The 14,523-nt window shown below is 43.4% G+C and overlaps 1 protein-coding gene across 2 annotated transcripts in view; it reads right to left on the reverse strand.

The window, feature by feature from the left end:
- The window catches only part of PRDM1 (PR/SET domain 1), a 31,095-nt gene extending 26,692 nt beyond the window's left edge, over positions 1-4,403 (reverse strand). The window contains exon 1 of one of the 2 annotated variants that reach the window (XM_059835531.1): positions 4,387-4,403. In XM_059835531.1, coding sequence (XP_059691514.1) covers positions 4,387-4,392 — 6 coding nt within the window. In that variant the 5' untranslated portion in view covers positions 4,393-4,403. Of the gene's footprint in view, positions 1-57; positions 97-4,386 lie in introns of those variants that run through there. The other variant, XM_059835529.1, reaches the window with a different exon arrangement.
- Positions 4,404-14,523: the final 10,120 nt, after the last annotated feature.

The raw sequence follows: 14,523 nt of genomic DNA on the forward strand, positions 1-14,523 counted from the left end.
ACGTAAGGAGCCATCTCCTTGTCCCTTACGAGAAGGGAAATGCCTCACAGCAAAGACCACAGATGTCCCCCTCTTGGTTACCATCAGTTTTCCCATCACACTTCCGAGTGATAGTGGTCTTGGGAAAGGTAGGGATGATAGCCAGGAGCCCATACAATAACACTTGCATTGTCTTTGCATGTTTCTGCCAACCCAAGTCTATACTGGACAAGAAAACCTGAAACAAAAATCAACTTTCTACATCCCAAACATGGACTTTTGAATATTCTGTCCATAGCAACTGAGTCTGAGGAAAAATGAAGGAGAACAGGCCAACCCATTCCAACCACTTTCCAACCTTACTGGTGAGAGAAGACTGAAAAAAGGGTGTGCTTTGGGAAATTCTCCTTTAAAATAGGCTGATTTCCAGATTGTTATGGAGGAAGGATGGGACGGAATACATATATTAGAAGGCTCACTCCTGTGAATATTTCAAAGACATCAGCCCTGCAACAAGCTCACAACAATCTGAAATAATGAAGCCACCTCAGAATTAATTGTATTAATTCAACTTTCACGTCTCTTCCCAACTTGGCAGTCATGACACTTTTTGGGGTATTCTCTCCTCAACCTGCCTGGTAAGTCATAGTGACATGAACCACAGTGAAACTTCGCACTCTGTTCCTGCACAATTCATTTTTCATTTCAGATACTTTCCAGGCTTCCCAGTCTCATGGAGTTGATGAACACAGCAGAAGGAGGGTGAGATCCATGGGTGGAACCACGCCACTTTTCTCAGACAAAGAACTGACCATGGAGCGCGTTTCAAAACAGATTAACAAAAACAACAGCTACACACCATGACAAAGTGCATATGGTGGAAATGAAAATATTTACCCACGGATTATCACAGATCCAGCAATGCGACTACCGTGCATCTAGGACTAAAGGATTCGAAATAGTGACTGTATGTTTGGAGCTGATTAGGGAATCTGGCAGGGGTGGGCTGAAGGACCACTTTTTAAGCTTCTAAGAGTACAGTTGTCATTTCTCCACCTTTCCTACCCCACCGTGGTGAAACAACAGTCTTTTCATACCTGTGTGTTGGCTGGGGGAGGGAAGAATTCCTCTGCTATTAAACACAACTTCTCATTAAATAGTTGACACCTTATCCTTCTTTAAATGTTGTAATGTTTACTTTGCAAAACCCAGGAAAGCTTTTAAAATAAAGATAGCAGAGAGATTCTTAAGCCGGGTGTCCTTGCTTATCTGCTCTTTATCAAGCAGCTATTGTTTCTGGAGGAGCTTGTTGGGGAAGGTGGAGCAAAGGGGGTTAATGTTCAATAGGTATCTATCAGTTCCCCTGAAGGAATAGCGCTGCTGACAGAAGAGCAACACTGGGCTCTCAGCTCCTTCCTGCAGAATGTGACAAACCAGAGACAAAAAACCCGAGGGCTGCAGCTACTTCTTTTTTTTTTTTTCTCCCTCTCCCAAAACAACTAGTTTTAAGAAAGACATTGTCCTTAGGAGAGATAATCCCACAATAGAGAGTCCATTAGAGGTATTAAAGCATAGGCAGCCCTGATCTACAAGAAGGGCTCTGTCCTGACAATAGACAATTAAAGCTGATAAATCTGCACTACTTGTTGCCGTTCTAATTCCTCGTAATTGTATGCTACTTGCCCCTGCCTCCTGCGTCCAGGGATGAAGCATGCTTCTTTAATCTGCAGAGTACCTGACCTAGTTCCTATGTGGTCTTTTCAGGACCTGTTTTCTTCCCATCTGGACTTCTTCCCTCCTACTCTCCTTTCCTGCTTCCCTCCCCTAAGCATTAAGAAGAGGTTACAATAGAGGGCACAGAAAACACCAGAGCACAGCACCAGGATCAATAATTCTGGAGTCCCAGACAATGCACTAATCTGCAATAACAGCTAATCATGCTCAATTTGGCACACCAGTGATTAAACCGTACTCTTCATTAGGCTCAACAAGCAGAGCAGACGCACACTGACAATTCAAATTGCCCTATCAGTAAGAGCTGCCAAACGCGTGTGCACTTCTGCATCACTAGTCCTGCCAGACTAGGCGCTTTGTGGGGGCTTATCTTTTTCTTTTGACATTTTATGGACTGTGACTCTTAGCTGTGTTTTCTATAAAAAGCAAGCCCCTGCCTCACTTTACTACAGTGAGTTCTCCTAGTTAAAGGGGTCAGTGGGTGAAACTGTGATGTGCTGTGCAGGACACTGAAAAACGATCATCGCAATTACATGTTCCCTCCTGGTGCTGACAATATTCTTCGTTTTATGTCTCAAAGATACTTGGTGTTTTTCTCAATTTTCTTTTTTTTTTTGAAGAAAGCTTGGAAGCCTACTAATGACAAAGCAGAAGCATCAAAATGTGCATCACAAGACTTAGAAGAGAAAATAAATAAAAATTACCTTGCATCTATTTATTTTTCAAACTGAACTGTTCAGCCAACCTCACAAAACATTTGAAGACTGAAGAATGGTTTGGATTTCCTTTTTCCACCAGTAGGTGAACAAGCCACTACTGCATCCACTTTAGAAATCTACAAAGTTATTAACCCTTACATGCTATTTTCATAGTGACCTTCCTGTCACCCTCATAGAACAGCTTCTTCTGACAACAATTTCTTCTGGTTATAATTGTACCTAGTGGACCCGTTTTGCAAACTGCCCTGAAAGCCTCACCCAAGAGTTTACCACAATCTTTCTCTAAAGCACAGCACCAAATTCCAGGACTCCTAGAGACCGACCCCACACACTCAGGGGTCTCCTTCTGTTTAACTTTAGCTTATCATCCTTGTATTAACTTGAATAAGTGTTGAAACTGCACTCCAAGTCGCTCTTAAAAAAAAAAGCAAAGGGAAAAAAGAAGTGTGGAAGATGTCAAACAAATGCAGGAAATGTCTATTCCACTATTAATATTAATGAATCCCTAATGCATTTGCAACCCACTTGAAGTAAGTTAGTAGAGTTCTTCTGACAGCTATTCCTCATCAGACTACCACTGCTAAAGATGTTGATGCTTTCCCTTTTACTTTGTAATCTTTAAACCAAGTGCAAATCGCACCACAGCCTACCACAAAATAATGTATTTTACCCTAAGTGAACACAACGCCCTGGAGACAGAGGTTTAAAACAGCGCACATGTCCGCTCAATTTATCATTTTAAGATAGGAAGCTGCTGCAACAAACAAAACACCTCCTTGAAAGTGGGGCAGCAGCAGATTGTGGTGCAGAAAGCTCTGGGATCTTTTGTCTTCCTGCAGAGCAACAACGGGGCTTTGCAGAGAAAGACAACAGCCTCCCCTTGCTGAAATCTAAATCAGTTCATATAGGAAAGCCTGCCAACTGCTAGTTAGATGGTAACAAAATATTGCAGATAATTCACTTTTCATGATAAAGCAGAAACAAGCAGGCATGCAGCACCCAGCAGGGGCTCAACTGATAAAACAGTGTCAAACTCAAACCATTTGTCAACCGGGAGGGAAGAGAGCAAGCTGAAAGATGGACTCAGGAAGTAGATTTATCTAGTGCGACACATTAACTAGTATAAATACTAAGGAAAAAGTAAACACATTTACCCAGCAGTATCTCCAGCCAGCAAAGAAAAGGCTTCTGAGCCTCAGACCCACGCTGGCCATCTAACCACTCAGCTGTCAGCTACAACAGCAGTAGCATTTTTCTTCTTGTGCAGGATTGCAATGCCATTTAATTCATGGCACTAAAAGGTTTTATTAAAAGTGTACATTGTAATTAGGCAAAACAAAAGCATGACTCCTCTGCTGTTCTAGTCTCCTCCCTCCACCCAGTAGCCAAAACAATAAAACCACCTTGGCAGCAAACAAGTCAGGTAACATACCCCAGAGAAGAGCACAGATTTGTTATACAATCATTTACTTTGCATCTGGCTTGCTCAAAACTGCCTTATCAGAAACTTCTGTCCCGGAGGCTCCGGAGGAAATGGAGGGGGCTGACAATGCAGGTCAGGCACAGTAAGTCGCCAGCAGTGTAATGTGGGGCACACAAACAAACTGGAATAATGCAGGGCAGGAGGGCTCTTTAGATGTATGCTTTCCATTGGAAAGTCTAAACAAATAACATGGTTTGTGGGCAGCACGACTCCGCTGCAATCGCTGGGAAGAAGGAAAACAGTTCAAAGGGATTTAGGATACCAACCCACAGCTACGTACATACACCTTGTGCTGGCAACCCCGTAATATCAAAGGATGGCACGTCACATCAGCAAAACATTCTAACACTCAATCTAACATGAAACTCAAAAATTAACAGCAAAGGAAGTAATCTGCATCATGCCCCCCCAAAAAGAAAAAGGAGTTAATTCATAAAGCAAAATACAGCGCAGTTCTTTGTTCAGCTGTACCTTCATGTGTCCACACAGCACAGGTTCCCCACCTCCAGCTCATGCATCTCAGGCTTTTAGTCCATATGGGAAGTCTGTCATTCACTCTCACACCCTTACACACACACAGAGGCACGCACGCACGCTCGCACACCCGTACACGCACACCACACCCGCACTCTTGCTCCCCAACACGCACTGCCTGGAACCGCTCCGAGGATTTTAGAATTTCCTCTTGCTAGCAGATTCCTCCCTCCCCTCGCATCCACTCCACCCCGTTCTGTAATTAGGCTTAACAAGAGCAATTAACAAAACAAACTCCTCTCCGCCTGGTGGCCTGATCATTCTGATTGTCATAATGTATTAAGATGTGTAAGCCAGTTTAAAATAAAGGTAAATTACAACATTGCACAAGAGCCATTTTGCACTTATTTTTACTGCTTTTATCATAGGGATAATAAACATTCACCCACGCCTTTAATTTAAAACAGAAAAACCAAAACTCTTGTCCGAAAAGCAGAACTCAAAATTGTCACTTTTGGACCAGTGACAGTATACTGGGTTTTGCTAGTTTATTAGTGGGCAGATCCCTGCTCCCACGCACAGCAAACTCCATAGAAACATTATTTTTCTTTTTGGAATTACCTACTGACTCTAAAAGTTCTAAGATGTAAAATCAAGTTTAAATGCATCTTCTGGCTTTACAGGCATCCATAAATCACTGGATTGCCATTGTTCCTTTTTCCCTGCCTGCTATCTAATGGCATGATATGGGAGGCCAAAGCCTCAAAATCTTTCTGATGTTTTGTCTATCCACTTCCAGTTCACTTTCCTTCAGTAATCAAATGAAAGAAATTTAGTCTCAGAATCATCAAAAAACAACAACTGGGGGCTAACTGATTTCAGGCAGTCAGTGGAGAAACTCTGATGTCCTTTGATTTCAGTGAGCTATGGGTCCAACCCACACAGAAAATTTACACACAGCCTGAATTCAACTGGAAAACATATCTAGTTCTTGTTCTGCTTCTGCACTCTGGGAGCATGTAATTAAAACTGTCAACATAAAGTCAGTAAACGTATCAAAATCATAAGCACACAAAATTTCATGAGCAGAAGAGAAAACCAGAAAATAAAAAACAGTTTGGTACATGACATGGACTCAGGTTCACATGAACTGAAAAAATAATTCTGCTCTCTCAGATACGTATAACCTGATTCGCAATACCATCTGCCAGCTAACCACAAACAATTGAAAGAGAGAAAGAGAGAAAGAAAGAGAGAAAGAAAGAGAGAAAGAAAGAAAGAAAGAAAGAAAGAAAGAAGGAAAGAAAAGAAAGAGGAAGGAAGGAAGGAAGGAAGGAAGGAAGGAAGGAAGGAAGGAAGGAAGGAAGGAAGGAAGGAAGGAAGGAAGGAAGGAAGGAAGGAAGGAAGGAAGGAAGGAAGGAAGGGCGGGCAGGCTGGTGTTGCTAGCATATTGTTGGAATCCTGCAGTTTCTGATAAACTAGATACGTTTTCCTAAGTCAATGACTTCATCTCTGCTGGGTGTCAACATTTGCACAAGAATAATTTTGGGGGTCAGAAAGACATCAGCAAATGAGGTTTCAAAAGGTTTCATAAGAGCGCAGATTGCTTAAACACAGGGAAAGGAGGGTTTCAGCTTCCAGAAGTTCACTCTTCTGCTTCTCCTTCCCTGAAGCTGAGTCAAAGTTCTGTAAAAACCGACAGTGAACCACCAGATTTGCAAGACAAAAAAGCCACCTTTGCAGTGAGACAAACGCTCCAAAATGACAAGTAAAGGAGACTATTATGGTGCAAAATCAGGCACTCTTTCAAATGGTAGGAGATGCCAGGTGTAGAATTGCATACAGAAACTCAGTTCTGCACTCCTGGCATACAACACACCACCTTTTTTTTCCCACCAGATCCCTTCCTCGTTCAGTGTTTAGAAAGAAGACTGCTGACTAAAAAAGTCATTTTCCCAGATTTTTTCTCTCTTCTTTCTCCTTGAAAGGCCCATTGCCTTATTTTTACCACAGACCATTCAAATGGAAGACAAACCGATTTTGTCTTGTATTTTTCCACTTTGCTCATCGTAACAGCAGCACTTGAATGCCTCACAAGTATCAAATAATGACTAACCTGATTTTCACAATACCTCCCCCATATGCTGATGAAGGTATTATTGCTATTTTCACTCTGCAGAAGGGGTATGGAGACACAATGACATTAACATCAAAAGTGTACATTAATTTTGGGATGCAGAGCAGCCTATTTACTCAGCACGGTGTATTACTTTCTATGTTCACAAGCATTTCTCTTCCTGGCATCTGTGATGGCTCTGTATTTTGCAGGGCTTCACATCAGCCACCCAGAAGGTGTCAAAATTAATGACCACCTGCAAAAGGCTTTGCTGAGGTGAACGGGCATGAATCTTACTCAGAATCACAGGCAGAAATAATACCTGGTTCCTCAGAGCAGAGCTCACCTGCCCAGAGAAGAGCAAGACTTCTTCCCACCACAGCCATTTTACTTCCTTACGCTGCATCGAATGAGATGGGGGGAAGAGGTGTCTTAAAGATAACATTTTATTACACCACCCCAATTCATCTCCCTTAGCAAGCTTGCCTGATGCCTGAATGAGACAAGTAACCAGTAGAAAAAACAGTCATTAAATGAGTAATTAAAGACTGTATCATAATGCATAAGAGGATCAAATTGGGGTTAGGCAAACAACCTAAACTCTAGAGAACTTGAGTTTGCAATTTTAGTAATGTTCTTCAGCAGTTTTTGTGCTGGTTTTTGAAACCGCAAATAGAAAAAGCAGAGGTCCCATGACCTGGCATCGCACCTCCACCCACATGGACCATCAGCAGAGCTGGGCTATTCTGATCTGCCACGGGCAGACCTCTGCAGGGATGCTAACAGACCTGGCTCAGAGCAACCGTATGGTTCTTTTTGGCAAGGTCAGCACAAGCACTGGAAGGGACAGGACGCTTCTGCTAGTGAGTTCCCCCAGGTGACGTGCTGGAAGCAGAGGAATGACTGCTTTCAGGCATCTCTGTTTCATGCCAGGTTTGGTGTGGAGTTTGTTCCTTCTCCCCTCTCTTCCTGTCTCAGCCCATCTTCCAGACCTCGCCTCAGACTTCTGACCAGTTTCCTTGCCCAGCAAGTCCTCACCCTGTTCCTCCTGACCCCTCTTGTAGTTTCCCTTTCCAGTCACTCCCGTTTTTCTCTCCCACACCCAGGCTCCTTGCGCCAGGTCTTCTCATCAAGCCAGTTTCAGTACCTCCTGGTTCCTCATCTACACTGCACTTCTTTCCCCTCCTGATCAAAGCAAACACAGTGCACTCTCCCTCTGCGCACGCCCCTTCCCGCTGACAGGAAGGCCTGGCCTCCACAGCCGGAACAGCAGCATGGTGTAGTCAAGTCTCCAGGCATCTCCTGGTGCTCCTCTTCAGGCACGTAGTGGTGAGCCCAGTTCACACTTCGAGCAGACGTGGTGTCAAGCCAACTGGAAGTCCTGTGACTATGTTAGTATGGCACTGAGCCCGAGCTAATAAGCCCTGGTGAGAAGCCGGATATATTAGCTTGGGCTTAGCACCGTGCTAATGCAGTCAGGCAGCTTTTGGATCAGAGCTGGCTTACATCCCACCCGCTTTTAACACCGAGCTTGCTCGTCTTCCTCTACAATAACCCATAAAGATAAATCCCTCGGTCTTGTACCAACCTTACTCTCAGTTTCCCTCCTCCCTGACACTGCTGATCTCCCAGGCGCAGTCTCTCCTCCTTCATAATCCCCACCAGGTTCAGCTCTTGTCCACAGGCTTTTAAAAGCAGCGCCTTTTGATGACTCTCTGGCCTCAGGACAGTTTGCAGTAAGCATGCACTAAACATGCACTCCTCTGCTCTCAGTTCAGGCGCTCAGTTCTAGACCCAACAGCCTTCACTCACTGAAGCGAGCGTGATGCCCTCCTACAGCTCCTGGGGGGGCTGCTCTGCCAGTCGTCTAGGTTGGCTTCTAGCTCAAAAGCAATCCTCTTGCACGTGGGAGTCAGGGATGAAGGTGGGGGACAGGACCGGCGTGTGTCCTGGTCTTACTCTGACAGAGTCCCAATGCAAGTGAAGCAGATGTGCAGATCCACGGACCGGGAAGCGCTTCCGGCAGAGGTACGGTATTTGAGCATCCCTGACAACAACGGCCACCACCCTCCCCTGCCACATACGCTGTCCTTCCCCTGGCCACTGAACCTGTCATTCAAATTTCTGCTCCAAAAAATGGGGGCTGTCATGGTGGAGATTACTTTTCAAAAGAGAAGTCATCACACTTTTAATGTTAGCAACAGAATTTTTTCCATAGCTAAGTTCTTGGAAATCGCAGAATAGGTTTTGGGGAAAAAAATACAGCCTGAGGAAAGTAAAATATAAGAAACAACTGAGCCACACGTTTAGAATTTGGTAGATTTACGAGCACCTAAAAGTGCTTATGCTACAGATTAGTTTCCCGAGATTAATTTTAGGGGGACTTTATTGAACATTCTCCTTTTTATGACAATGAGAACATGAACATAACACACAAATCACATACAAAGCACGTGCATAGATTTAAACCCTATCTAGTTGACCTGCTATTCCTCTTTCAGTGGCCCAGCCCAATGCAATAGAATTGTATTAACTATACAACATGGAAGGTTTGATAAAGACAGAGAGGATGCTCCTGTTCCAGCAAGTTTACATAAAGTGCTCCTTTTCATATACTGAATCCTAAAGGGCAACAGAGACAACAAAAATGCTGATGCTACTATTCTTCATCACTGTTAAGATTAAAAAAATAAACAAGTGATTGCAGTAGTTTGCTGTGATAAAACCAGATCCTCAAGTGACTAATCTGGTCACCAAATAATAGTAAAAAAAATTTTTTTTGAAAGATTAATTTGCACCGGCATACCCCTCATCTAGAATTATTAGCTCTACGTGCACACAAATCAGGCAACAGGGAGTAAGGGAAGCTTGCAATCAGACCTAATGTCTTCCCTTCCTCTCAGCCCCCAGTACAGGACAGCCACTTCCTTTCTACAAACGCTTCGCTCAGATCTGTACACAAGACAGGCCACATCTTCCGGGGAGGCTCAAAGTCTTTGCAGACGCTCAGTTGCCTTCAAAGCATCACTGGAAATCTGTGTGGGAAGACGCTAAAATATTAAAACCATCCTATACTCTTTTCTTCTAAGCCAACAACAAACCCCCTCTAAACTTATCTATCACTTCTCTGTTCGGTTTACTGAACTGACTACTGAAAAAGATGCACAAATACATAAGCTGCACCACATGTGCAAAGGAAAACAATAGAGAAAGTCTATACGTCCTTTCCAGAAAGACAGTTCTCTTCCAGAACAGTAAAATTATGCAAAAGCTTTTCCTCTATTACCAAAAGCAGGCAAAAAGGAGGCTGGTGTGAAAATACTGCACTTCAAAACGTAGCTTATCTGTCCTAAATCCAAACTGACTTACCTTTTGGATCAACACTCCATTACCATCTTGCCTGATCGTCTTCTCCCAAAGGTAACCGCTTGCCCTCTAGCAGATTCACACGTTATTTAAGCCATGATCTTCAGTCTTAAGAAATCCCCAGCTGAAAGTTTGCTACAGCGCTTGTAACCACAGCCCAGCAGCGAGCAGGACGCAACACAGCTCTTCCTCGCACAGCGCTCAGGTGGCCAGCCTGTGCTTGCTGACTACAGATGAGAGATGGTCATGTTTTCTCAGTTTCCCCATTTCTAACCTGAGAGCTACCCCGTGCAGCGGCATGACTTTCAGAAGACGCATCCTTTGTACCCTCTCCTTGCTGCCAGATGTCCTCTGCAGCCAGTTCATGGCTTTTGTTTTGTATTTTGCAATAGCTTAACCATTTTGGTAAAAATTCGCAGACTACTACTACTGAAAAAAGTATGTCTTATTCTTAAAGAAGGTGGAGAGGCTGAAAGATCTGATCTCAGTTAAATCCTCTGAATTTCTCTCATTTCACATTTCTTTCTGACTGTCAAAGCCAGGCTTTTGCCAGTCCTATGTGTAGATAACTGGATCCCTTTGAAATATGGTCAAGCTGACAAGGTGTGGGGCAGTACGATTGAGATGCTACTTCCCTGAAATACCTGGCACATTGGCAGTGTGCTAGGACACCAGAAGAGTGTAAATTATCACAACTCACTGCGCCCAGAGAATAGTGCCCTAACAGACCTTTGGAGGCTCATGATCAGTTTCTGAAGATGGATGCTGCAACCCCACAGGTAACAGTGAGGCTGGGTAAATTGGTCTAGTGAGGATCTAAAGACAAACAGGTCCAGCAATTCAGTGTGTGTGCTGGTTGCTGAAACAGACAAGACACATGGAAAATTTTTTTCAGATTAATTTACATAAAAAGAGATTTGACTTTTGGATGTACAGTAGACGTGATTTTGCAAATCATTGCTTCGAAGAAATCCAAACAAAATCCATCTGTGTGCTTATAAACACGTAAAAGTGTTTAAGGGACACAGTATGTTAAAAAAAATCAACAATAATGGTTAGTCCATGCTTCCAATTATATTCTTTCTTCAATTAGTCTTGAAGAAACTAACACCTCTATTAATCATTTCAATTAACTCCACGCACCACATGACATCCGCACCAGCAGCCCATATGTTGCGTTCCAATCACCCAAATATTAAAGCCTTTTTAATTGATTGATCTAAAGAACATTCAACAGGCTCAAGGTGGCAGCCAGCCAGGAAATCCCAAAAGAAGATGACAAAAAGGTGGGGGTGCTAAACCAGCTTCCCAATTTGTTTTTCCTCTTCCTCCAGGGTTCACTAAGTTAATCCAATCACAGCCCATAAAGCCCCTTTTTAATAAAATAAATAAATAGATAAGAGAACACACATGTTGGCTTTCCCCCAGAGAAGCCCCCTCTGCTAAAGCCGGAGAGCCATCCTGTTAAGAAAGTGCCGCATACGAGGGTGCATTTTTTATCCGGCAGAAATATTTAGCTTGGCTGCCCGCCAGGGAATGCTGAAAGAATAGACTGAATTAGGGGATTTACCTTCCACGTGTTTGGCACGCGTCATTACAGACTCTGAAGAGCTTGACTCTTTCGCTCTCTCACTCTCTGTTTTTTCTCCCCCCCACCAGAGCTTTGATGCAGAGAATAAAGTATGAGCTATAAGAGCAGTTGATGTGTTGCGTTTCTAAGTGTTGGCACAGTGGCTTTTGTTCTGTTGAAGAAAACTGATGCCCAGTTTCTGAAGGTAAATTAATTTTTTTATTCCAGTCAGGTATGCGGTGATACGTTTCAAAAGCATTCACTTTAATGCAGAAAAAAGCACACTATTTTTCTCTCTTTTCCTTAAAAAAAAAAAGTTTTTGAAGTTTTCTGTAGACAGATTTAAACTTGGAGAAAGTGGCTTAAAAGTAAATTCCTCAAGTGAAACCCAACCACAGAGTATTTTAGGAGCCCATTTGAAAGGTTAGTTTTGTAACAATAACCCATGAACTGCTCTGTCATTTCACTTTTATATGCTGTCATGTGGACTTATGTTATTTTAAAAAACACATCTTTACATAAGTACTTTGGTTCTGCAAATACCTCTTAAGATCTATAAGCAGAACACATTAGTCAAGATGGTTGGTCCATACCTCACGTAACCCATGCACCTTCCCACAGTTTCTAATTTGTGAAGGGAAAGATGACATTGTAAGTTAGCCTCTGCTCCCCTTAACTTACTGAGGGGGCAAAAAAACAACCCAGCAGCGTTTCCAGCTGAATAAAAGCATGGAGGCCCTTAAATCAACAGTAAATGCAAGTGTTTGTGCCTGGCAGACATGCCAACCCTGTTTATAGGGCAGAGTTTTGCAGAACAACTCCCAGTGCCACCAACACCCATCCACGGAACTGATGTGAGCACCAGGGAGAGCACTGCTGCAGCTGCCTCTGCTGTACTGTCTCATCACACTATCAGATAAATACAGACCCTATCCACACGTGGGTTTTATCATTATTGATTCAAGCAAATCAGTTTAGAAGCTGTTTGTTGACACGCTTACTCAAGGCAAGGTTCAAGCTGAGTTTCTGAACTGCTGCTGTCTGTATCTCTATCCCGTCTTCGCTTGCAAATAAATCTGGGTCTGACTTTGGTTCAGCTAAATTCATGTCACCAGGTGACAGCATGTGATTCTTCATCTCTCTTTGAGTAAAACTAGTTCATTATGCCTTGCATATCAGGAGATCCCAGGGGCTACAGAAAAGCAACTAACGGGATGGATACCGGCCCTCAGCTGGAAATACAAGATAGTAACTCCAACATCGGAAGGGTGCTGTAACTCCAACATCGGAAGGGTGCTGAGGACCATCTCCTCGCTGAATGTAAAACACGTCAGCTGTAGGGACCTCCTCATAGCTGAAGGGCAGGCCCATAGTTTATCACTTCTTAAATAAATCATTCATAATTCATAGCCAGGTTGAAAACCACACAAATAATGAGCTCTCAGTATTACTCAGCGGAAAGTGAGAACTGGAGTTTTCCACCCAAACCTGTGAAGGCTGACAAGCTCAGACATGTTTTTGTGAGCTCCTTCCTGGACCCCACGTTTTTAATTCAATTTAAAGAAAGCTCGGCAGCCACCTCCCCACGTCTTTTAAGTAAAGGTGTTAACATCTGTGCTAATAATACAACTACCCCTTGTTTTATCACAGGCTTCAGCAATCGCAGAGGCTTTCTTTTCATCACAGGGAAAAACTGCAAAAATAAAGCTGCTAACAGGGCAGGTTTGGCTCTATACACTGCACAGATGCCAGCCGGTGGCTGAAGCACTGCTTTATGGTTCCAGTAGAGCATTTTTGCTGCTCATTGAACCTCCGAACGACTGGCCATGCAGCGCTTGACTACTGCAGGCCAGCAGCAGTAGGAACTGCAACAGATAACTCCCCACCGGTTGTTGCCAATTCATCAGAAAACAGAGTAAGTCTTCTGGACTGACAGTCCCAAATGGGGTAATTCCTCTGCGGAAAGACTGCAGGTTTAATAGAAAATAATTGTGACTTAAGGAGCGGGTGCTGCAGGCTCACATTCCACAACAAAGCACCACGGGGCAGCACATGCTCTTCCATGCAAACCTGTAAGCGGAGGCGTTCGGTGCTCCCCACTCCCCCAGCACAGGGCTGCCTTCCTGGAAAACAGCCGCCAACACAAAAGGTGCATTTCTGTTATCTCTGGCCTCCGTCATGTACGATCACAGGAATATGCGGGTGTCCACACCTGCGACTGGGAACTGCCTGCCTGCTTTGCCTGTTTAACCACTATCGAGTGGTTACAGCGAGGCCAAGCATATTTCAGTACTGACCAATACTTTGAAACTTAGGCCAAATAACAGAGAGCATTGGTCTGACAATACCAGTTCAGTGGCAAATTTCTTGATGCATTTCTCATAATTGCAACAAACTTGTGTTTAAACACAGTCTGCTATGCTTATCATATTTACAGATTAAAAACATGACCCTTGTAAGTGAAATAAAAGAGCTCCCCCCCCCCACATCTCCTCCCTCTGTGTTTTTAATTAAAACCACGAACCAACACATGTATCCATCCTTTTTTCTGTAGTAGTTTGTGATTCCATGCTCAAATACTATACAGATAAAACGAATCTTTATGCGTTAGCGATTCTCAATGCAGTAAATTCTCCTTTCCGAACCTGCCGTCTTCATTAAAATCTTATTTGCTTGGTAATCTCCTTTGATCGCTAAAGTTATAAGAAGCCCCCTCCTCTTCTTTTGATACTATCAGTGTAGCTTTTGACCAGAGAGCATGATGAATTAAATGTATGACAGATATGACAGGTGAGGAGTGCTTGGAGAGGGCTTAAACAGCAGGGATAAGACAAAGCCCCCATTTAAGAACAAAACCCCTACCCGATGGCTAGCCCGCTAATGACCAACCACTCTATTTGTCCTGGTGGATGAGGAGCAAGCTGATACTACAGACAAAGCTTTGTTAGCCACGGGGCTGTTCTTCAATCAGGCCACAGAACCAACTAATTGAAATGTCCAGTTTTCCCCCCTCAGGATTTGATATACAACCTAGGGGTCCTGTAGGTATACTATTTTTTTTCCCTTTTTTTCACCCCTATAA

Source organism: Gavia stellata, chromosome 2 (genome assembly GCF_030936135.1).
Source record: "Gavia stellata isolate bGavSte3 chromosome 2, bGavSte3.hap2, whole genome shotgun sequence".
Classification (NCBI taxonomy): domain Eukaryota; kingdom Metazoa; phylum Chordata; class Aves; order Gaviiformes; family Gaviidae; genus Gavia; species Gavia stellata.